The sequence below is a fragment of the Microcebus murinus genome, chromosome 9 (assembly GCF_040939455.1).
Source record: "Microcebus murinus isolate Inina chromosome 9, M.murinus_Inina_mat1.0, whole genome shotgun sequence".
Taxonomy (NCBI): domain Eukaryota; kingdom Metazoa; phylum Chordata; class Mammalia; order Primates; family Cheirogaleidae; genus Microcebus; species Microcebus murinus.
This window is the reverse complement of record NC_134112.1, coordinates 71,130,843-71,155,831: the sequence shown is the minus strand read 5'-3', so window position 1 is coordinate 71,155,831 and position 24,989 is coordinate 71,130,843. Positions and strand designations below refer to the sequence as shown.

Sequence of the window (24,989 nt, the reverse complement as noted above, 5' to 3'; positions counted from 1 at the left end):
CTCCCAAGTGGCTCTCTGGGATCAAGGACCCTGCCTGTTCACCACCGTATTCCTAGTACCTGATTAAATGTCACACATAGCAGATATTTAATAATATTAATTTAATGAACAAACACATAAGTGAATCAATTATGAATAGATGGGGATGATGAGTATTGAGATATGAAACAATATTGTTAAAGCTATTTTTTTTTTCAGAAATAGGGGTCGTTAAGTGTTTATAAAGGGCAAATGAGGGTGTTTGGTTCCTCACTGTCCTGAATGAGATAGCTGTGAATTGTTAAATCCAGAGCAGATGATGGGAGGAGGAGAATGTATTAAGGAAAATGAAGTCTACCCTGGGAGAAGAAAGAGAAAAAATTCATTCTTACATATCTTGGTATGTAGCTACAAGTCCAGAAAAATGATTGGATAGTTAGGAATTCCTTATTATTGTTCTATTATAGTAATAAGAAAATTGTCATGGTATATATCAAACCAATTGACTGTTCAAGAAAAAACAAATAAAAATTTTAGTTATCCTTCTGTATAGTGGCTGTACTCCTTCAGATCAAATTTCTATCACAAGGAAAACAAAATGCTTACATCTATTGATTTTTATGGTTAAAACCACCTAAAATGCTCTATTTTATAAATCAACAACTATGTCTCCCTTTTAAATGGCAATAAATTAGCAGAGTCTTAAATATGCTAAACCTACTAACTCTTGTAACTAAGATGTTTTAGTTCTAGATGCTTATTTTGATATATTAGTGAGTACTATTTAAGTGTTTAATTAGAATCTTTTCTTCACTAAAGTAGTATGGATTACTCTGAGGAGAAGCAGATAACCGAGATGTGCCAGCAATTCAATAGTAACCGATTAATTGATAATTAAGTTTCTATAGGTGATCGATCATCCATTTCGCAGAGATACACAGAGCTAAAGGAAGCTGCTTAAAGGAGCAAGGACCAATTTTAAAACTCAGGCCACCTGAAGTCTTCCATTATAGAGGTGGCTGCTCTTAGGGCCAGGCTTTTTCGGTCGTTTTATTCCTTCTCTTGCTAGAGCTTGCTCTTTTTCTCCAAGTCAAGGTGGCATCCTAGGGACTTTAAAGCCTCAAACTTGACCTGGAGTGTGGTGCCACTGGAGATATGATGGATTCACTGGGATATAAAAACAAAATGTGTTGTGGATGGAGTAGAGTCTTTGCCCATACACTATTAGCAGAGGGTCTAATCAACAAGAGGACAGGAATTGCCCTATCATCTTTTATCCCAGTGTACTGTATTGTGCTTAGCACACAGTAGGTATTTAGTAACAGCTTGCAGAATAATTAATGCATCTGCAAAGTCACCAGAGGTAAAGCCCACCCGTCTACCTAGATTGCTTTGTGGTCTGCCTTGGTTAACAGAGCAAGCAGGGGAATGAAGGGGAAATGATCTTGAAGTGTCTCCTTAGAGATTCTGCAAACCTGCAAGAACTCGCGGATCTTTTGTAAATGGAGGCACAGAAACACAACCAGAACTTTAGCCTCCATGCACCTGTTCCATACATGTAAAGCATGAATGTAGAACTCTGCATCAAAGTTAAGACAATGTTTATATTGCTCACTTCAGAGCTTCTCCTTCAGGAAATAGTGAGGTCTCTAAATAGTACCTCCTCAAGGACTGATAGGATTAATTTATGTGCCTATTGTCCCCTGATAAAATGTCTAAGTATAGAGACATTGCACAATGTTGGAAGAGGACCTACAGAACTCCTTGATCTTGAAAAATTGTGCACTTTGGAGCCAAAAGCTAAACATTAGGTCAGGTTAAAGTAGCATTCAAATTTCATAAGGCAGGGCACCCCAATCTTTTTCTTTTTCACTTTCCCCACAGCTGAGTTCTGCAAGGGAGGCATGGAGGCATGAGCTTCCAGGAAAAGTTAACATTCCAGCATTCACTGCAGGAGAGGGTTTGGTCCTTGTCTCCTCCCACTAACAATCCTGATAAACTCAATGACTCGGGTCAGGGAAGCAGGACCTACCTTGCAGAGCTGCACGCTGTCTTTGAGCTTTTGTGGTAGAACTTTTAACTAATAAGGAGACTTGCTCTAAGATCTCAGCATCGCCAGAGGTAAAGCATTGCGCAAATATGACTAAATCTGAGACCGATTCACTATGTCCCTTAAAGATAGTGAGTGAATGTATTTGCTGCTCATTTGTGCAGGATGATCGGGTTGCCTCATCGCAGCACTTTACACACAGTTCCTGAGTGCGACATTCGGGGTGGCCCAGCTGGAAGAACAATGACACATCTGCTGCCAGGGATCTCCCTGCTACTCGTGCATCTCTCAAAGCCAGGAGATCATATGCCTGTGGGTAAAACTGAACATAGCTGGCAGAGAGCAGTTCTCTGGGACAGTGGATGCTTTGGGGAACTGCAGAAGAGTCTACAGAGAAGGTTTCAGACCAGCACCAGGAGAGAGCCAAACTGACTCTCTTTTATGGTAACAAAGGGAGGAAGAAGGAAGGAAGGAAGGAAGGGAGGGAGGAAATCAATTTTTACCCTGCACTTGGAATGTGCCAGGCACTGAGTTGGGCATTTTCACATGCAGTGAGACTCACAGCTGCCCCGTGAGGTTTGATCACACTCAGTTTTAAGGATGAGGAGACTCAGTGAGCCCCGGGCTCAGTCACAGTGCCCAGTTCACACTGGGACAGGCATAAGAAGTCAGTTCTCTCTGATGCTCAGGCTCCTGAATTTCTTTTGCTTCTGTTGACCATTCTGAGCAATGTTCTGAGGACTGCACAATGGCAAAAATGAAAGGGCCTTTGAGATCATCTTACTCTAGTTCCTCATTTTAGGGCTGAAATTATCTTTATATTCTAGATAACAGCAAAGAGATAACCAACAGCATTTTGAACTGTACTAATTAGTATTACTCTCAAATCTAGCTTTCCTTATAGCTCTCCTTTTTGGTTCATGAACATGACCATGCTTACATTCAAGCAACTTTGAAATTCTGTCATCACTGGCTTCTCTTTCTGCAGTATTTTCCACATCCACCCAGGCGCTGAGTCCTGCTCAGCCCTGTCCACAGTGCTGCTCCTGGGCAGCCCTGCCAGCCACACCTGTGCCCCTGGCCTAGCCCAGATGCTTCCTCAATGGCCTTCTGTTCTCTTATCTCTTCTGCTCTGAAGCAGTCTTGAGCTGTCATTCCCTTCTTCAAAACCTCACTTGCTTCTCCAAGGCCTGCAGAAAAAGTCTAAATTCCTTAGTATAGCATTCAATTCTGCCTTGACTTACTTTTTCTCCATTAAGGCATAAGGTGAGAGGTCCACCTAGGACACCAGATGAATCTCAGAGTGGTTATCCTGGCATAAGACCCTGCCCATTCTTGAGTCCTTGCATTGCTTTGACAGCAGACGCTCCAATTCTATTAGTCATTGACACCCATTGACGCCCATTCCTTGCTCAGGTAAACCGGAAGCAAAGCTGGGTCTTTTCTCAAATCTCTCTTTAGGTCTTTTGAATGACAGTGGTAATGTGCTTTATTGAGTAGGGAAGGGAAGACAATGACAAAGAATAAGGTGGATAATATACGGGTACGGGAACATACCAGGTAGCTTGAGATATTTGAGTCAAGAGGGAAAAAGAAATAAGGAAAAAAGCCCATTCCCCCAGTACAGTATATGGTTTAGGCATACACACATGTAGTGCAACTACAGGCATAGGAACGATGAACATACAACTCACAATCATGCACCCACCTTCCTGGGAGAGGGAGGACAATACTGGGATGGGACACACAAAGGCATACCTTCAAAGGCATTGGTAATGTTCTCTTTTTTGAAGCCTCGTGGTAGAGACATGAATGTTAATATTTGTTTTATTTTTCATATATTTATATATATATACACACACAAAACATACATATATACATATGTGTGTAAGTATATATATATCCATACACTATAAGTATGTGTGTGTGTGTGTGTATATATACTATGTACAGATATAGTACAGTCACACACTGCATAATGACATTTCAGTCAACAGTAAACCAAATATATGACAGTGGTCCCATAAGATTATAATACTGTATTTTACTGTACCTTTTCTACATTTAGATATGTCTAGATACACAGTACCATTGTGCTACAATTGCCTATAGTATTCAGTACAGTATGTGTTGTGCAGGTTTGCAGCCAAGGAGCAGTAAGCTACACCATACAGCCTGGGTGTGTAGGAGGCTATACCAGCCAGGTTTGTGTAAGTGCACTCTGTGATGTTCGCAAGAAGATGCAATCACCTAATGACTCGTTTCTCGGAACATATCCCCATCGTTAAGTGATGCATGACTATACATAATTATTTTGAATGCTTGAAGTATATCATAATAAAGTTTAAAACAATGAATAAATGGGAAATATATTAAGAAATTTCCCCACCCCAGCTTCTTGATGTCCTAAGTAATTTTGAGACATTCTTATGGCTTTTCTTAGCTCTCAGTAATAATGTTACATAACATTTGCATATTGGCTTATGGTTTTCTCATTTGCTCCCCTTAACACATCTGTGACTTGGGCTTGTTATGATCATCATAATCTTACAGATGAAGAAACTGAAGTTCCCAGAGTTAAGTCAATAAATATTAGAGCTTGAATCCTAGTTGTTGATTCCGCACCTTGTACTCCTTACACTGCATTATGCTTCTTATGTAAGGCTCTTATCTACTTCTGAGGCAAACCCACACTCCAGGATGGCCTAAGGCCCTGACAGAGAAGAAGAACTGGCATGTCTGTGGGGCAGCACTGGGTCTACTCCAGGGAGGCTTTGACGAGTGGCATGACCTTAGGCAAATCACTTGATTTCTCTGGGTCTCGGTTGCATCTTACTTATTTAAGAAACATTTGTTCCCAATGTTTACAATGTATTAAGGCACAATTCCACCACTTTATGGGTACAAATCTCATAACAACAAGCCTAGGAAGAAACCAAGGTGCTGAGTGGTCACATGACCAGCAGCACAGGGCCGAAATTAAACCTGGGCCACCTGGGCCCAGGGTCTTCACTACCAACCTAGGTTGCACACTTTCTGTCTATAAAAGGAGGGGTTGAGCAAATTCTTTCTTTAATTTTCTAATTTCAGAATATTATGGGGGTGCAGAAGTTTGGGGCACATAAATTGCCTTTGCACCACCCGAGTCAAAGCTACAAGCATGCCCATCCCCCAGACAGTGCACACTGCACCTGTTAGGTGTGAATTTACCCATCCCCTCCACCCCCTGCCTGCCCGATCCCCGATGAATGTTACTTCCATATGTGCACATAAGTGTTGATAGCAAATTGATTTCTAAGTTCTCTTCCAGCTCTCTGGGTGGCTTCCTAAAGCTTCCCCTGGGCTTGGAGCCACCAAACTGCCATCAGCCAGTTGTCGGAACAAATCATTGCTTGGTATGTTTAGGTTACCAAATGAGTACACAATCACTGTCTTTCAACCAGCATAGACTGTCTCCAAATCTAAATAGATTATGGGTTTTATGAGAAGTTTTTAAAAAGCATTAAACTTTTCAAGGTTTATAAACTTCTAAAACAATTACACAACTCTGAGAACCAATGGTAGACACCCTCTTTTATTTTTGTAAAAAACTTGTTACAAACTTGTTCCTTAACCCTAAAGTCTTATATACTATCATAGAGTTAAATAATAGGAATTACTCTATAATTTGCAAGCCTCGATGCAATACTTTAGTTAATTAAGTCTTTCTTTACCCTTTTATGAATACTTGCCAGATATTTTTACCTGACTCAGACATATAGCTTTTTTTTATAAAAAGAAAATTGAAGTGCTATATACCTCGATATATTTGATTCAAAATGTTTCCTCTAATTAACATTATGATGTATGCAGAGAATATGCAATTATATCTAATTCAGTGTAATTAAGGATGTGATATATTTAAAATAGTGATTCTTTTAATTGATCTATAGGATGGATTTAGCTCATCTATAGATAATTTAAATCAGTCTTGCAGGTAACTTCTTAAAAATGCACTACCTTGTAAAATCTTTGCCAGTTCACTCATACCACCTTTCTTCCCTCTTTGACCATGATTAAATTATCAGAAGCATTCTAATATACATTTTATACATAATCATACTTTGTACAAATTCTAGGTACCTATAATAATGGTTTTTGGGGGGATACGTATTTCAAAATAAGAAGTCCTTCTGCCTAGAGTTTTTCATATAGTTGGCTCAAAACTCAACTGTTTAAATTTTACTTTTTCTACTCTTCATTAAGACTGGAAGGGAAGATGGTGTGGAACTGACTGTGAGCAGAGGCACAGAGCTTTAAACTTCAGTATCTGGTTATGTCTCTTACAGACATGTTTTAACTCCTTGCAATCTGTACTCAGATGTCTAAGATGTTGATGTTGAAGTCTGGATTCTCTGTAAAATGCAGAAGAGTCAGTTCTCTGGCAGAGCAGGTCCTTCTCTTTGGGGCCTTTAATACAAGGCCAGACTGTTAGGGTGGTGTGGTCAAACCCTAAGAGTCTGACCACATTGGTTTGTGCTATGAAGAGGACTCAGTCTGGTGCTGTGTGCAAGGCACAGTTTAATAGAAAAACATGTCCTCAACAATTCTGCTTCCAATAACTCGCCTTGGTGAAGTAATCCTGCCTCACGGCTTCAATAGCCATGGGGTTTGTCACAACCTGAGACCTCAGCTGGAGTTCTAGCAGGGGAGCAAAGCTGGGGGCAGAGTTAAAGAAGGGCTGATTTGCAGGCAGGAAGAAAGGGCATTCTGTCTGGCTGTGTGTGCAGCCCCAGATAGCCCTGAGCACAGCACAGGCAGATGTCTGGCCAGCCAGCTGCTGGTTCGACGCTGGTGACTCACAAGGTGATGGATGTTGCAGCCGATCTGCCCTTATAGCCTACTGACAATGACCTAACATTACACACCCATCAGCATCCTCTCTTCTGAGGACCAGCCCTATCTCTGCAACTGCCTTCAGGTCATGTTTGAATATATCATTGTTGATTTTTAAAGTCATCATTTTTCTTTCCAAACGGACTCCCTCTCCAGCTTCTTCTATATGGCATCAATAGCCACCCTCTCCCTGAGTTTGAGGTCTGAGCCATCTTAGAGTCCTCCTTGCTTGTTCATATCCACTCATAGATTCTTATACATTTTTCTATTGAATTAAAGAAGATATCATACTTGGCCTCCTACAATCTGATTTCCTTCATTCTCAAATCTTCTTCTTCAAGCCCACTTCTACAACTTTTTAGCGTAATGCTTCCAAAACACTTTCTCAGAACGTCTTGTGATAATCAAGAGACCTAGCTAGGTCTCTAAACCTCACTTGTAAAGTGGAAAAACACATACCTATATAACACAGTTGCTTTGAGGTTTAAATTAAATGAATCCAGTTCCAGGAATATATTTAAATGGTCACTTCATTCATTTAGTCATTCAGAAATATTTATAGAGACCTGTAGTAGATTGAACAGTGTTACTCCCAAATTCACATCCCCTTTGGAACATCAGAATGTGAACTTATTTGGAAATAGGCTCTTTAATATGTAATGAGTTAAGGATCTCGAGATGAAGTCATCCTGGATTTAGAGTGGGTCCTGAGTCCAGTGACTACTGTCCTTGTGAGAGAAGAGAGGGCACAGACACACTGGGGAAGCCTGCCACTCGAAGGTGGAGGCGGAGACTGGAGTGATGCTGCCACAACCGAAGGAGCCTGGGACCTCAGAACCACATGAGGCAAGGAGGTTTTCTTCCCTCAAGCCTCCCAAAGGAGCGCGACTCTGGCCGACACCTTGATTTTTGGATCTCTGGCTTCCCCAACTATGTGAGAATAAATTTCTGTTGTTTTAAGCCACCAAGTTTATATGAATCTGTTATGGCAGCTCTAGGAAACTATTAATAATACAAAACCATACCATGTGATGCACTGTGCCAGGCGATGAAGAATATGGGAACGAACAAAAAAGACATAAGTCTCTGCCCTTGCACAACTTAAACAGTTGCCATACTACTGTTGTTGTCTGGTGGCACCTCATGATGCCTATAAGGACAAAGTCCAAAATTCTAATTACTCGGTCTCTTCACCTGTAAAGTGGAAACACTCATAGCTATTGAATAGAGTTACATACAGCTCAGAAGTAAGGTCATTCATGGTCCTCCAAAATTTTATCTGTCCACTATTATTTTTTATTATTCTCTAAAGCAGGGGTTGGCCTACCATTTTTTTTGTGAAGGGTTAGATAGAAAATAAGTTTGTCTTTGAGGGCCATAAGGTTCTTATGTCTTATTTTTGTTTGTGTTTGTGTTTGTGTGTGTGTATAATGTGTACGTGCGCATTTAACCCTTTAAAAAAATCACTCTTAACTTGCTGACTGTGCAAAAATAGGATATAGTTTGCCAGCTCTGGCATATGCTTCTACCAATGGTCCACCTTGAAGACACTATGCACATAGGGAGATAGGAGACTGACACACCAAATAACTCACTAATAATGCAAAGTACATTCAAAGAACTCAGTGGATAGGTAAGTTCTGAAAACATTGCACAGGCAGAAATGCTCTAAGACTAGGAAAAGTCTTAAACAGCTGGAGAAGGCTCATGGCAGAGGTCGAAGTTGAGCCAGGTCTTGATAGACGTTGGATTAGTGAAGAGAAAAGAGAGAAATATTAGAGCAGAATATATTTTATATATATGTGTGTATGGATATATGTACACATGTGTATAAATGCATTAAAGCATAAATGAAATAAATATTTATTCACTCTCTTCTTGAGGTGTCGCCAGGATTCAAAAGACTCACAGTTCTCCAAGGAAGTGGGCTTTGGAATTCTAAGTGTTAAAACTTTTGCTTCTTTATCATCATTTCCTAAGGTGAATCAGATCTCAAACAGACTGAGTCCATGTGGTTTTGGTTAGCAGCCTTCATATTGCATTTCAATCACAGCCAGGAGTGACAAAGTGATTCATAGGGAAAATTGTTCCAAGTGAGGCAGGTTTTACTGCTTGGTGTAAAGAGGTTTTCTGCTTTTCTCTACTTAGTTAACAGAAACCAAATTGTAAAGTACTTACTCATAGAAGTGTCAAGAGAAGTTCAGAAGACACAACACCAATTACCCCGCACTAAATAAAACAGTAGTTCTTCCTGGAGGTGATAAGAGCTGTGGTCTGTTTATGTGCCTAACAGTGTCACGCTCAATAGCAACAGGCTATTGAGATAAATGATTTAGTGGAGGGCCAGGAGAGGTGAAAGACAGATGAAACAAGAGTCCTTCAGTGGTGCCCCAATACATTGTTTGAGCCCACGACTGTATTCTAGCCTGCCATCAATCCAGCTGTCATGACCTCTTATCCCTTCTTTCCATCTTACCATCATGGAGTGAGGCTCTTTACTTATTTTCTCCCCTTGTTTCTGACCGGAACTGCTTATCACAAACCTCCCTGGTGGCAACCCTTTTCAGTGGCCAAGGTCCCCAAGGCCCGTACCCAGTTCTCTTCTCATCTCACTGTGTCTACACCAAGGTCAAGTTCAGGAAAGTTTCTTTCTGTATGAAGCATGCACTTGGTGCCTACGAAGTGATGCCACTGTGCAGTGCAATCCTGCAGCCACAGGAAGGGTGGTATTGATAAAATACCAAAGATTGATAAAATCTTTGCCCTTATATCATTTTCAATTTGAAATCACAGATTGGTGATCAATAGTGAAAATCTGTGGATTCCAACTCAAGAGCAGGCAGGAGGGTATTTCTAATGGTACCACTGACATAGCCCTGCCCACTAGCAGGCCTCACCTAAAGTCCTGCTTATAGACAGTATCACCCACCCAAAGGGTGAGCTCTGTTGAAAGAATCGACAAAGCATCAAGGGGCAGAGGAGGTATTCCCTCTTTCCCCTTTTAATGGCTTTAATTCTGTGTTCCCAATTTCAATTAAGTACAAAGTTCTGGAATTCCTATTCACTCTCCCTGTCTTCATCTTTTCTTCTCTTTTTTCTCCTTCTCTGTTCTTTGACCCATCTTCATTCCAGACTGCTGGTGCCATGGATAGGGTGTGTGTGTGTGAGTTTGTGTGTGTGTGTGTGTGTGTGTGTATAAGGAAGGGGCACAGGTGGAAGGGTTAGTGGAACTTTCCAGTTTTTCTTCAGGGCTACCTTAAGTCTTGGAACCCCTCTATAAAGTAGCTTTTAGAGATTTGGAGGAAAGACCAAAAAACTTTTATCTAAAAAAATTTTTTACTCATCAGCATCCCATTACATTACTTGAAATACAGGCTTTGTTGTAGTTATTTACTCATCCAATAAACATCTATCTTGTTCAAGCTATTGACTTAGGCACTGGGAATGTGGAGATTAACACCACAGTTCGTATCTTCAAGTGGCTAATGACGGAGCTGGTGAACACACGACCACTGAGTGTGGTAAGAGACAGGGTGGAAATAAGCAAAGAGTGCTATGGAGTACTCAGGGAAGGCAGCTAATCTGGTTGGGGGCCATGAGGTGAGAGCTAGTGAAAATTTCCTGGGGCAAGAGTGCCTGAGTGGACTTTTAAAGAATAGGGAGAGAGTGTTAACCTGACAAAATGAGTGCTAAAGGGAACTGGGGCAGTCCAAGCAATAGTGTCAAGGCAGGGCTGTGAGGGAGATGGTGGATTCCGGGAACGGCAGGAGTAATAGGGCGTGTGTAGGTCAAGGCTAAGGGGTGTGCTTGAGCCACCTCCTACCTGTCACAGCGCCAGCCATGCACATTGCTTCCTAATTTTTGGTCAGTGACAAAAACTGTTTCAGTGGCAGCTTGAAATTGGCTTGGTGGGGGCCTTTACACCACAGAAATCGGCAAACACTACGCATCAGGGGCTTCTCCCTGCACTGCTCCCCTCACCCCACTCCCTGCAAGGTTAAACATTTACCAGCATATCACTGGGTGTGAGGGAGGGCCAGGAAGCAGCCAAGGCCAAGGCAAGAAACTCCTTGAAACTCACTCTGAGGAGTGTGGGTTTTACTCTGAAACCATTGGGGAGCACTCAAATTATTTTAAGGGATGCGGTTAGACAAATGGGTTTGCTCTCAGAAAGAGCTTACTTACTCAAGCAGCACTTTGGAGACAAATAGATTGGCTAGAGGTAAGAGGGAGGCAGGCAGATCTAGTTTTATCTTATTGGCATCATTTTCAATACACCAAAAAAAAAAAAAACCGTCTGGAGTGATGACATGAAACTTTCTGTATCTGCTTTGTATATATATATACAAGGAGAGAAGAAGTAAAGAGTTTTAAACTTTGTATGTACTATGAATGAAAACCAGGTTTTATCTTAAATAAGAAATAGAAGGAGACTGAATTAGATTGTGCTTAATTAAGAAGTCTGAGATAGGCTGAATGATTCCTTGGAAATATTAAGTTTCTTGATTAAATAGGTGTTGTGAGTTGCACCCAAACCAGCAGCTGGATAAGGTGCTTAAGAAAGTCTTCAATAAGGCCGGAGCACAAGAATGAGAATGTCAACATGGGTTAATGAATGAGAGAGGTTGTGTAAACTATTACTTAATCCCAGTTGAGGGTTTCCTGAGCCACTGGGGAACTAGGTTGAGGTTGATAGACAGGAATAAGGTTAGAAGGAAACAGAGCATTGAACAGACAATAGTTCAGTTTAATTTGTGATTTACCCATAGTTCAGAGTATAAAAGGAAAACCTTGCTAACAGCAAGAAAGGTAAAATGAAGTTATGCCAATGTTGTTATTAAAATCATTTTCCAGCCATTCATTGGAACAGAGATTTTATTATATTTTGGCAGAGAAAATAGAAAATTTGACTACATCTTAACTAGTTCGTGAACTTCCAGCATACAGAGTATTAAATAAGGCACTGGGAGTTATTTATAACAGCTGCTTCCAAGGGCCAAGGGCATACAGGGAAAACTTTAATATCTAAAGATCGCACAAGTGCTTAATTAATATTTACTTATGAAAATTTAGGTGTTTACTTTCCAAATATTTCATAATCCTTCATTTTTCATGAGTTCATCTGCATTCAATTGGATTGTTATCTTATTGCCAGGGTTATAAGATATCCAATAGTGTATAGTGTACACCATGGTTACCCTACATCCCATAATATTCTGGAGTTTATTTTTTAATAAGGTAATTTCTTTTGTTAGGTGTCATGAAATCCCTGTGTACATTTTTTCTGTCATCTATTAACTGTGCCACAAATAGTGCACTCTAAATTTTCAATGCTGAGGTGACATGTTTTCCTGTGCAGAAGCTACTAAAAACAAATGGAGGTAGGAGAGGCGGCGTGAGGGCAATTATTGTGCCATTGTGCCACAAACCCAGCCCCAAAATCTGTAATCGCTACTCATGTTTTCTTATGCATTTGATTCTAGAAGGTACCTAGACAGAAAATCTCAGAACTAGTCATAATTTACCATAATATGATACCATTTTTTAAAGCAGGGGTATATTTTAGTCCTCTTTGTACATGTCAACAGCCTGTACTTTGACCTTTTGACATTAATTATACGTTTTACCTACTATTGCTAACCTACCACTTATATATCACTAATCATTTTGCAAACACTGACTAATAGCCTTAATATTGGGCCAGTAACAGAATTGATCTTGTGCTTTGTGTGCCCAACTCTACTTGGAATCAATACTTTTTTTATAACAATTCTGAAAATGAGAGCGAGTTTAGTTGAGAGTAAGAATCATTGCTCATTTTTTTTTTCCACATTGGCTCTAGATAAACCTTCCATAATTGGTGTTTATCAACTTAGAAATACTTCTCAATTACTCTTACTAATACATTTACTGATTCTTATTTGCCATGATGTTGGAGCCACATATAAGTTTATATTTAATGAATCACCAGATAGATTATATCCTATTAGAAATTCTTCTTCTTTATTCATTTAATTCAGTTTCTTAAGCCCCAGGATCACCTAATTTGACCTTATATTCACCTCTATTATTATACTTTACAATATTTCCAGAGTCTTAGATGCACATTATTGAATATATGAAGAAAAATAGTCTCACTTTCCTATTATCTTCCCTGAAGTTCTGTACACTGTAGTCTTGTACACAGTCTTTTGCACTCAAGATTCTGGTCACCTTACTGGAAAACAAATACTCCTCTGCCTGTAATTCCAGCCTTCAGGAAGGGGCAAGCCAGTGACCTCTCTGACTTGTAGGCACAAGAATAAGCCCTGAAGTCTCCTGTTCCCTTGGCAAACACTACTTCTTTCTTGGCCAAACGAAAGTGAACAAAGTAAACACAGAAGAAGGTGAATGATTCTTTTGATTCCTCATACGCATTTTTGCACTTGCATTTCAAAACTTTGTGGTTTATGGAGATGACAAAAATAATGCCGTTTATGATCTAATCATCAAAATACATTCGTAAGTTTTACCAAGAACTTTTATCCAAGCATTTCAGCAATTCAGATGGTCTCTGTTTACTGTACAAATACAGAGATTTCTTTTGGAAGACAAAACTTTTTGGTCGAATAACACTATTGTCTATGATCTGCAAAGCGTATGCTTAGGTACAAAGACGCATGACAAAGCACCTGCCCTGTAAGACCTAAAACTTATTTAGATATTTGCATGATTAAATATATAGAGAGATAAACATGATCCAAGTGAAAGAGAAAGGCAAACTGTGTCTGCAGCTAGAGATGAAGGAACTTGCCTATAAATCAGAACAGAATGAAGCTGGCACTAACTGGAGATCACACACTGTGCATTCAGTTGGTGCTCATGATATTCTTGTGAGTCCTGGGAACACCTGCCTCTCCCTTGGCCCTCCAGGCCACATGATTCTCATGAGAAGGAAGTAGCCTAAAAATGGATGCAATTGTGCAGGGTGCAGTACACAGATGCAGAAAGACAATGTGACTCGGGACCACCTCAGCATCACATTCCCTTGAATTCTATTAACGTTTATAATTTTGATAGTTTCAAAAGAGCTTCTTTTGTGTGTTCTCAGATTTGTGTGATCCTCCTTGTCACAGGACTATTAGTAACAGGACAATCCCTTTCATCCCCAAGAGAAATAGATTATAGTGTTCTATGGCACCATAGGATGACTATAGTTAGCAGTAATATGTTAAACAGTTTCAGATATCAAGAAGGAAGATATGTGAATGCTCCCAACACAAAGAAAGGAAAAATGTTTGAGATGATGGACATGCTAATTACTCTGATCTGATACATTATATGTATCAAAACATCACTATGTAGCCCATGAATATATACTATTATTACTTGTCAACTCAAAAAAAAAAAGAGAAATATTCTTTTCTGACAAATAGGGTCCCAAGTATTGGCCACAGAAGAAAGGAGAAGGAAACAATGAAGACATAACTTGGCCCGATATAAGAAATATCCATTTTGAAGGAAGCTGATTATAGTGTTGGGCTATGCCAGGCAGTGAGAGTGAGCACAACCTAAATTATGTCCACAGTTTCTAGAAATCCACACGTTGTCTTCTTCATAAGAAAAACAATGCAATGAAAAGTGGCTTAATTCATTTAGAAACCAATGACAAGAGAACACATTGACAACTGTTTTTTTAAAACAAAAAATGCTAAAAAAAGTTAAATTTCCCAGCATTGTACTACTTTGTGATGTTTCTGTAAGTGTAAAATAATATGCACTAATGGCCACAACCCACTTTAAAAAGCTGGTCAAATGCAGCAGCTCGTAGTTAAGGTGTAAAGCTTACAAAATAGGTAATGATTATTAGTTTAATAAATACTGGCTATATGTTTATTATTTGTCCACATACTAAAGACATTACTACTTCTAAAATTTTAAGCTTTATGTGAAAGTTAACTTTCACCTCCTCAGGGCAGCTTTTTGTGATTAAACTACCAAAGTTAGATATTCCTTTTCATTTGCATTCACAGATATTTATTTCCTTCACAGTATATTTTCATAAGTTATTATGATTTATTTGTTTATTGATGTAACATGGTTTATTGTCATCTTCACTGGTCTGTCTGCTTCATGAAGATAAGTCATATGTCTAGCTCGTTCCCCATTAATACCAGCAGGGTTAAAAACTCAATGAATATCTGCTGAATTTCTTGTTGCATCTTGGTTCTATGAATAAATCCTTTGCTCTATCTCTTGCTGAAAATAATGATGACAAGTTTTTGGTCATTTTATGCACTAAATAAAATGGTTAGGCTTCTAGCACTTGGCTTAAACTAATAAGATGAAAGAACAAGGACATAATGTAATTAGCTTAAGATAAATGGAAAATATTGCACATTTTATCGTCAAGATAACTTTTAGAGATATTCGTTTTTGCTATTGACTGCCACTGCATTAGTGCTTGTAATCTGCTTGGTGCATTAGCACTAAATACTATTGATTCCCTCAGACCAATTTAATCTTTGCATTTTCCCCATTTCCTGAGCATGACTTCACCTATAGTTTAGTTAGTAGACTGATTGCTAGATGCAAGTGTTAATAGGACATTTTAAATTTGAAACGTCATTAGAAAATTTAATATCATACAGATTTACACTTTTCTGGTACACGGACACAAATTACAGCTAATCATGAATACACTATGTACTTCGAGATGACAACTCAGCAAAACTTAATTTTCATTAAATCAGTTCTAGAAAAGAATGCTCTACAAATCAAAACTGACCTTAATCCATCCCTTTCACCTGGAGCACAATTTGAAGTTTCATCTACCATTTTAATGTCCTTTGATTGATGAACATTTTGGTGATTTACCCAAATAAGACAACTGAAGTCAGCCTTTAGTCTGAATTCACAATGTATGTTTTTTTGTTTTGTAGTTATACTATTCATAAACCATTTCCCCCTACTTGTGAACATAAAAAATGATTAAAACAAGCCTTTATTCTACATGAGCATGCAATTGTTAGACACTTTTCTTTCCTCTTATTGAGAGATTGGAGAACATTTTTGAAGTATCTATGGGTAGCCACACTTCACCTGCTCCAGCATTAGCCTGGGTCTGGGGTGAAGTGCGGTAAACTGCTTCCTAAGGCAGACTAAGGCTTTTAGACCAGGAAGTCAACACAGTTCAGCAAGTAATTGATTTGCAAATGAACCTGCCTGGAACATTTACGTTAGACAAAATATATAATTAGCAGACTGGAATGTATCCAGGATCCTAGAATTGCTTACCACAGTCACTATTAAAAAAAAAAAAATCAAGGCATTTTTAATGACTTCAGGAGTAGCTGAGGTCTTGGTTTCATTTCCCTGATAAGGAGCACTTCACAGCCCTCCCTGGACGCTGGAGATGTGACTTACAGCACATATCTGGGCACTGAGTCATTCTGGACACCGTGTACCCACTCAATTAGTATCTGTGCCAATCCATGAATAAGCAATGAAAGGGATTCCTGGTGGGGCTTTTATCCAAATTCTGACAGGTCCCCATTTTTCTTACCAGAGTGAGGAGATAATGCAGGGTGGGATGCCACTGATAAGACAGAAGTCTGAAGTAAGGGTGCAACACCCAAAATGTTAAATAGTGTTCTGAGCAAAAAATCCATTATTACTCAAGGGGATTCATATCCTTATCAAAATTCAGGATCCCACATGCTTCCAGAAATCCCTGATCACGTAGTATGGCAAGGAAAATATCATGTATCAGAGCTGTGGCTCCAAAGTTTTATTAGCATTCATACTTTTCAAAAAATCAATATAAAATGTATTTCTTTTTGCATGAACTCCTTATCCTTTGTGGTTAACAATTTTACCAAATGAATCTCCATGTAGAAATCAACTACGTAAATAAAACACAGGTCATACCACCTGCTTTGAAAGACATTAAGAAGAATGGAGAATTAATTTAAAATGCATGTGGCATAGCTAACTCTTAATTACACACCCAAGTGAGAGACAGTATCCATCCCATCATGAATCAATATGATGCACAGGTAAAGCCTACCTAAATTTTTGGTGACAGTTTCAGCATTAACTGCGTTCCTTTGCTGTTAGCTTATAAAAACATCACGCCTGTTTACTTTTTCATCTTTCCTGGGGTGGGGGGACCTGTGAATGAGCCAAGTAATGGTTTAAAGAGAGGTTAGTGGGAGGAAGGGGAAAAGGCAAAAGAAATTCGTGGCTCATTCTGTAATATGTTTTCTAACACCCTTGGGGTGTGCCCTGTGATCTCAGAGAGTGTTACAAAATTCTGGAAAGAAATTAATTTTAAATTTCTTTTAATTAAATAATGCAATTTGCCACTTTGCATGGAATAGGTAGCATGGAGAATTCAAATAATGAGGCTAGAAAGCAGTGATTCCTCGAGCCGAAGGAGAGTATAGTTTAGAGAAGAAAAAGAAATCAAATGTGAAATTAATAAATTTCTACTTAGATTTTTTTTAAAAGTACAATGAATCCTTATACCAAAAGGGTTTTCTTTCTTAAAAGATTTTGCTTTGGTAGCTATTGCATTTGGCATATGGCCAAGATATTTAGTGTTTAGGTTTGGAGGACTGTCTAATATTAAGAATGAAGAAGCCTGAACAACATTTTTCATATGGGATAACATTCTCTCATTTCTGTGCACAGGAAGTAAAAAACTCTATAATCTGACTTCACATTTTTCATCCCTAATACTAAATACATTCTTTGGAGAGTGCTAGATTGTTTAACTAAGGCATGCCAAACCAGCATAATTACATGGATGTTATTTGTAACATTGACTCCACATTCACAGTTCAGCTGGTGTGGGAGATTACAGATATGTGGCCTATAAAAGTTATAAATCTTTGTTTATTTTATTAAATATTACGAGACATGCCCTGAGGAGGACAGATCAATAATGGTCCTTGTGGTTTCCTGATGGAAGGCTGCAATTATTTTCTTCCATTACAACTTAAATGTAACTCAATTTTACTCATCTATCATCTTTATAATCGTAATAAAGAAACATCAGCGTATGTTTATTTTTCTGCCTATTCCTATTACGCCTTGTTTGCATCTTGTTTTGGTTTTTGTACTCATTTAAAATTGTTCTAATCACTTGCTTTCTTCCTTTGATGGCTCTGAGTGGTGACCCTTTAACTTTGGCACTCTGAAACGGAGATGGAAAATTACTACCTTAAGTTTCCTTTATTTTGGGAAGCAGTTGGCTACTCTTTGAATTGGAGTATAAATAATATTTTAAAACAAGGAAGCTTAGTACAAACAACCTATGAAGCTGACTTTTTCTAAATCTGCATTATCTACAAATTCTTGAATGTATAAAAGTAGGACTTAACGCACACAAGCATAAAATCTTATAATGTCATGGTGAGTTAGAATTGAAAGTCAGGGAAGGGAGAAGTTATACTTGACCATAGTACAATTTTGATTCAATTGTCTTTCTCTGCACCCCCAGTACCCACACCCTCTCGAACCACCCCTACTCCTCACCTATTTTTTTTGGGGGGGGGTGACTATTAAATCTTAAGAAGGACTTACACAAATTAAGAGTCACTTATAACAGGTAGGGAGGGAAGCGAAAGGTCCTTATAAGCAATAGAATCAGAATGTGCCTCTGCCAGAAAAGAATCCAATCGTTTGAATATGCCTTTCTTTACACAAGTGTTCCTCACAATAATAGCTAGTTATTTGTCCCAAGGACTAAGTTGGGACCTTTTACAGACATTATTGCCTCTGTTTATACAACAGTGCTACACAGAGGATGATGGGTTCAGAGTTTAAATAATGCTCTCGTGGCCATCCAGGTAGAAAATGGCAGGGTTGGAATTTGAACCCACACCTCTGACTTCAGTCTCCTTCCATTAGGCCATACTGTCTCCCAAAGAGCAAAATTTATGGTCATATTATTGTGCCAGGTAATTTATACCCATTATGCCAAATTTTCACAAAGCCCTGTGAAGTAGGTATTGTTACTGCACATTATAAAAGAGACCTAGGCTCTAAGAAGTTCAGTAATGTGGCAGAGGTCACACGTTCGGTATGCAGTGAACCAGGACTACATACAGGCTTGTGTGGCACCAAATGTCATGCGCTCAAGGTCAGGAGTTCAAAACCAGCCTGAACAAAAGTGAGACCCCATCTCTACTAAAAATAGAAAGAAATTAATTGGCCAACTAAAAATATATAGAAAAAATTAACTGGGCATGGTGGCGCATGCCTGTAGTCCCAGCTACTCGGGAGGCTGAGGCAAGAGGATCGCCTAAGCCCAGGAGTTTGAGGTTGCTGTGAGCTAGGCTAATGCCACAGCACTCTAGCCTGGGCAACAGAGACTCTGTCTCAAAAAAAAAATCCCATATTCAATATTGAGTCTTATTTGTAGGAGATTGGGCCAATGTGTACTGATTCTAGTTTTTTTCCTAAAATTTCACATTAATAAACCCCTTAGATGAGACTGGTAGAGATTCCAGTTAATTTTAAGCAAATGAACTGAGTCTTTAATGCTCTTTATTTCCAAATAGAAGATGGTTTTTTTTTCTCCCTAAATTTGGGTCTTTACAAAGTCTCCATATTATGGGCCACTTTCTCAATTACTTTATTTTGAATAATAATGTGGTGTTTAGGGAATATGTATTAGCCTAAAATAACTTCAATCAATACTAATCTAGGAAGCTTATAGAGTTTGACTGATGAATGAGTACAGAAAGCAGTAAAGATATTTAAGATTTAGTAATTATTTGTGGGTGCATAATCTCATAGTTCTCAGTGTTGGAAGTCACTGTAAACAAATCCTTTTAGAATCACTTTCAAAAGTAACATAAAAATGGTTATATTGTGAAGATCAAGAATATATTCTTATAGAACAACTGATATAATCAACAACATAGGTATTCCATGAATGGGTACCTGTGGCTTGGGATAAGTTTTCAGAAACAGCATCATGTTCTGAAGCACAAGTAACTTACAGGTAAAGATGATGCACTCTCAGAATGATAGATGGCTCAAAAGAGGACTTTTACGATGTCTTCAGTATGAGAATATGCACATGAAGAGTTTGCATAGATGCACGAAATGTGAGAATTGGAAAAGCAACACAATATGTGATCTTAAATAAGCAAGTCAGGCTTGATACACCTCCTGGACCCCTAGAATGTAAAAGGTCCTTTCCTGTCACTTACATTGTCTACTCCTGTGACAGAAACAATTTTTGCACATGGCAGGGACCTCAAGGAAGGCCATAAAACCCTTCTTGTGGCAATGCTGGTACAGTGATAACTGGGAAGAAGCCTAAATGGAAAGTTACTGCTGCAGCTTTCTTAACACATTGACTGCCACAATCCCTTGGGGCCATGGAGTTTTATTAAGAAAATGAAATAGAAAATTTGAAAACAAAATGATATTTTCTAATTTAATGAAAAATTTGTTATTTTTTTATTGTTTTCTGTGCATTAGTTATAGGCAATCTGAAAAATAGTTCTCACAGCCTCCAAAGTGAAGAGATGTGAGTTACATATGCTTCACGAGGCCCCGGGCTCAAAACTAGCGTGAGTTAAATATACAACTCACATGGCAGTCAATGTGTTAACCTTGTCCACAGAACATGCAGAGTCCCTCTGCAAACATATTAGCGAAGTTAAAAACAAAACTATAATATATCTGTCTATTCACCAAAGTTTATGCCAAACTAAAAACTCAGTTCCAAGAAATTATTAGTAGGGTCATCTGATTTCTTGCCAAGTAAATTTGCCAAGCCAAAACGGAGTCATTGCTTAGAGTCTTTCTAAACAGGTTTGATCTTGTAAATCATTTTTTGTGTGATGAATGGCTCTAGGTGCCTTCATTTTAAGTCAGGCAGATGGGAGAGGGGCGAGGGGCATGGGCATATACGCACCTAATGGGTGCGGTGCACACCTTCTGGGGCATGGATGCGCTTGAATCTCTAACTCAGGTAGGGGCAAAGGCATTATGTGTAACCTAAACATTTGTTTCCCTGTAATATGCTCACATAAAAAATAATTTAAAAATAAGATTAAGAGGGAAAATGATTATATGCTGATTACTGGAACCATCTGAGGTCTTTCTGCGGACTGGGTATATGAAAACAGATAATGTGTGTAGTCTCAGTCTCCAAAGAATTTTGATCTTTAGTAACCAGAGAAGATAAACAGGCAAATAAATAGGGGAGATTTGAAAGTATTTGTCTTTATGGAATTTGGCCAGTGCGAAAGTTGGCTTCCCTTGTAAGAAGGCTATTTTGGCAAGTTCCACCTTGTTTCCCACAAGAATTTTTGTGATGGGAGTGATAATGGTTTCAGGTGTGGCTAGGGCATTTTGGGCATTTTTCCTGGGCGATAAAACTGACCTGAATTTCACTGGATAATCCCGCCTCTTTGTTTCCCTTGGAACACTAAAAAGAGTCAAAGGGGTAGGATAAAGTTCAAATGTGTTTTCAGAATTTCTAGAATTGAGAAGTAGTTTTACATGGGGGTAGGTGGGGACTGAAATGAACAAAATTTAAAAATGAGATGAAGCATCAATATACCTTCATAAAGTGTCTTTTTAATTTTTAACAGAACAAGATTTAAATAGCAAAGTCATGTGCTCTAGAAGCCCTGGAGGAACTCCTAATAGATCCCTTTTAAACTTGTGTTTCTGAAGCAACTTATTGGATGCAGGAAAAGTATTTTCCCTGTAATGCTATTAGTATTACTCTTATTTCTAAATCCAGGTTTCTGAAAGTTGTTTTGTTTCCTTTGATTCTTCTGTATTTTCTAGTGAAGAAAAGGGGCAGCCTCCCGAGGAATTCCATTACTGCGTACAGAGTTTGCAACGTATGTTAAATGCATGCAGGGGGAAATTAGTCTTGGTTGGGAAACATGTGCATGGATGTGATGTACATTGATAGACTTTGGAGGAGAGACGAGGGAAGTTTGTCTTTAGCTCACTAAAAGATGAAATGACTTTCGTGGAGGTATTTTCCTAGCTTCATGAAAAAGTTAACTACAGTTTCCATCTCGGGAAGTCTCCAAGAAGTTTCAGCAAAAGTCAACCAAACGTTTCTGAATTCATATGCTCTTGGTACTCCTCAGAAAATTACATACTTTCTCTTATCAAGGACATATTTAATGTTCTTCCTGCTTGCAATTATAACCTTTATTTCTTAGATAGAAAATTGCTAACATAAGCAAGACATACCTTTGCAAAGTCAAACTGTCTTTAGAAAAGCTATACTATTTTTTCATTCAATTATGATCCTAGCCAGGTCTGTATGTCCAAATCTAGGTCCAATAAACTCTCAGTTTGGTGCTCTTCCTCTGGCACCAGGTGATCAAATGAGTAGCAGGACACATCCTCTATCAGTATAGCTGACAGCTTTTACTATATTTAAATCAAAACACCAAGATATCCCTAGCACCTCCTATGAAAATATCATTTCATATAAGTACAAACAATCATCAATCAAAAATATTTATGTTTATAAACATCAAATATCAACCAGGTAAAATATCAAACTAGAACTCGGTAGACACATGTCTGTGCAAGAAGGAAGTCCATGATTAAAGTCAAGATCCAAAGGAAGGATTTGGGAGCAAACATTTCCTTTCTACTTTTCCAGGTTATTTAGAGAAGCATATTAGCTCATTTAAAAATGTTTTATTTACCAACATTTCAGAAAAGTTTTTCTTAGTTAAGTCTCTTTGTGTAGTGTCAACAATATACATTAATCATTCATGTATCAGTGAAAGAACAGGGTTTCACAAGGAAAATTCTTTAAAACCTACAAATTAACTTGAGCGTCTCCTAAATGTTGCAAAGACTATATATATCTCAATTATTGTTTTTTATAAGATTTGCCGTTGTATTAAAATCTATATATATCTGATCTGAACTACTAAAGCTTGTATGAGAAATAACTTTAATAACCTGAAGCGTTGCAAGCATGCAAATCCAAATCGTAAAAATATCTTTTTTGTTTTAGTTACCACATTAAGCTTGTAAGGATTTTAGTTGTACACGAAGATTCCATTTCCAAATTTTCTTGGACAGAATCTGCAAATATTTTGGATTAAAACCATTTATCAAGCATAAAAAAGCCCGTGGTATTCTTTTCTAGACTGATACTTATTCTGATTTATACCTCCTAATTTGTAAGGGAGGAACCTATGTGACTTACCCTATTAAAACAGTGCTCGTGATGGGGTCCATAAAAATGCTGGAGACATCTGACGTTGTTTTTGTTGACAATCTTGTTGAAGAAGTCATTGACATACTTGATAGGGAAGGCACAGACGGCCGATCGATTCATCGGCTCAGCAGAATCCGGCTTGCTTTGTGCGAACACCCCGAAGAGAATGTCATCATTCAAACTGGCTCCTATTTGCTTAGCAAGCTGGGCCCCAGGCTTACTGACATATGCAGCCTGAAGGATATTAAACACTTCCTCTCTTGTGGATCTCTTTCTTCTCTTCTCGGTGAGGATGCACTCCAGAGGCATTTCCATGTAGGAATGCAACCCAGAGTCCACGGAACAGAACCTGATTATTCTGGTGTGAAAAGTCTGAGCGTCGAGAGTTTCCCTTTGGACCGTCAAAAAGTAAATAAAATGGTTGCTTTCAAAGGCATGGACGTACTTAATGGGGTAAGAATCTCGGAACTCAGGTAAAACATCAATATAGGACTGGTCTGTCAAAAACTTAAAACCATCTTGCGTTTCCTTAAGCCTTCTCACTGATATCGAATGCAATGGATGATCTGGAAAATAAGAAGAATTTAGGGTATTGCCCACAAAGAAGTTGATGAACCGGTCCTTCACAGACAGGAGGACTTTAGCTCCCAGGGCGCTCACCACGCAGTCGGGACACTGGCCGGGCTCTTCGTCTGCCTGGGGGGAGAACATGCAATGAACCTCTGACCGTATGTCAGCAGGGTTATCGGGGGGAAGGACGTGCCGCTGGCAGGCCCCTCTGTTGACGCTGCCACAGCTAATGAGCTGGTCGTCGTAGTACGTGTCGACAAGCAGAGCCCTGTTGATGTTATCTTTCCAAATGCCACCTGAGAAGTTGGCAATGTCGCTGCAGTTCTGACACGGGAAACAATCCGGGTGTTCCAGCACGGGCCCAGTCTTGTACTCAGCAACCTTCTGAAGGTCTCTGTCATTTAAAACATAAATGTAGTTAGTGGCCCCGAGGTAAATGTGATGGTCATGTAGGACGACATTCTGGATGGGTGTTTCCGCGGTGAAGTTGGGAAGCTGATACTTCATGTTCACATTCATCTCGGACTTCGCCAGCGCCTCGTGACACTCCCCGTCGCTCCCCTGCACCAAGGTAAACAGGAGCGCAAGAATGCCAGGTGCAAGCACAGCCGAGGCCTTCATTGTGAGAGGTTTATCTGCCAAAACACGTTCAAGGCGAGAGCAGTTCAGTTGTCGTTAGAAACAGACAAGAAAAACTGAAAGAACTCACCAGTCAAAGTTATTAGAAAATAAAGACTCCTAACTGGAATTTTTACATAGAATGAAAACAAAAAACTCTAGCGAGTTTCACATAAAGATGCATTGTGCAGTTGGACATGACTCCACATAGTTTAATTTTAGAACTCAAGCCATGAACGAGTAATTTTAGAGAATCATTATGAGATGCAAACAATGTTCTGCATTAAGGTCGACACAGCGACTGATTTAGACTCATTCAGCGATGAAATAGGAAATACAGCAAATTTCTTTCTTAACCCCTTGCTGGTTGTTTGATGTGGTTTAATATCTGTGGTTAGTGACTACGCTGATATTTAAACTTTCTCAGTTAGTCAAGTGGAGGAACTGTGGTTCAGATTCATTTATTCTAGAAATCACAGCAGGCATTGTTTCCTTGGGAGCATGAAGAATTACTAGGCTAAATTTAGCTTCCTTTTGGAAGAAAACAATCATAAATTCTAGAAGCAATATGATCACATGCTGTTTATAGGATTTTGTGTGCAGAGGAAAGGTATGGTTATAATTTGGCTATAGTTAACCTATTGTTTCAGACAGACAAATGCTTAACGTAAGATCACTGGGAAC

At 38.9% G+C, this 24,989-nt stretch overlaps 1 protein-coding gene across 2 annotated transcripts in view; it reads right to left on the bottom strand.

Moving 5' to 3' along the window:
- MET (MET proto-oncogene, receptor tyrosine kinase) overlaps positions 1–24,989 on the bottom strand; it is a 108,476-nt gene that overhangs the window by 59,022 nt on the left and 24,465 nt on the right. The window contains exon 2 of one of the 2 annotated variants that reach the window (XM_012761101.3): positions 23,106–24,322. The exons of the other annotated variant lie outside the window; for it this stretch is intronic. Coding sequence (XP_012616555.1) covers positions 23,106–24,308 — 1,203 coding nt within the window. The 5' untranslated portion in view covers positions 24,309–24,322. The remainder of the gene's footprint in view (positions 1–23,105; positions 24,323–24,989) is intronic. 2 annotated transcript variants of the gene reach the window in all.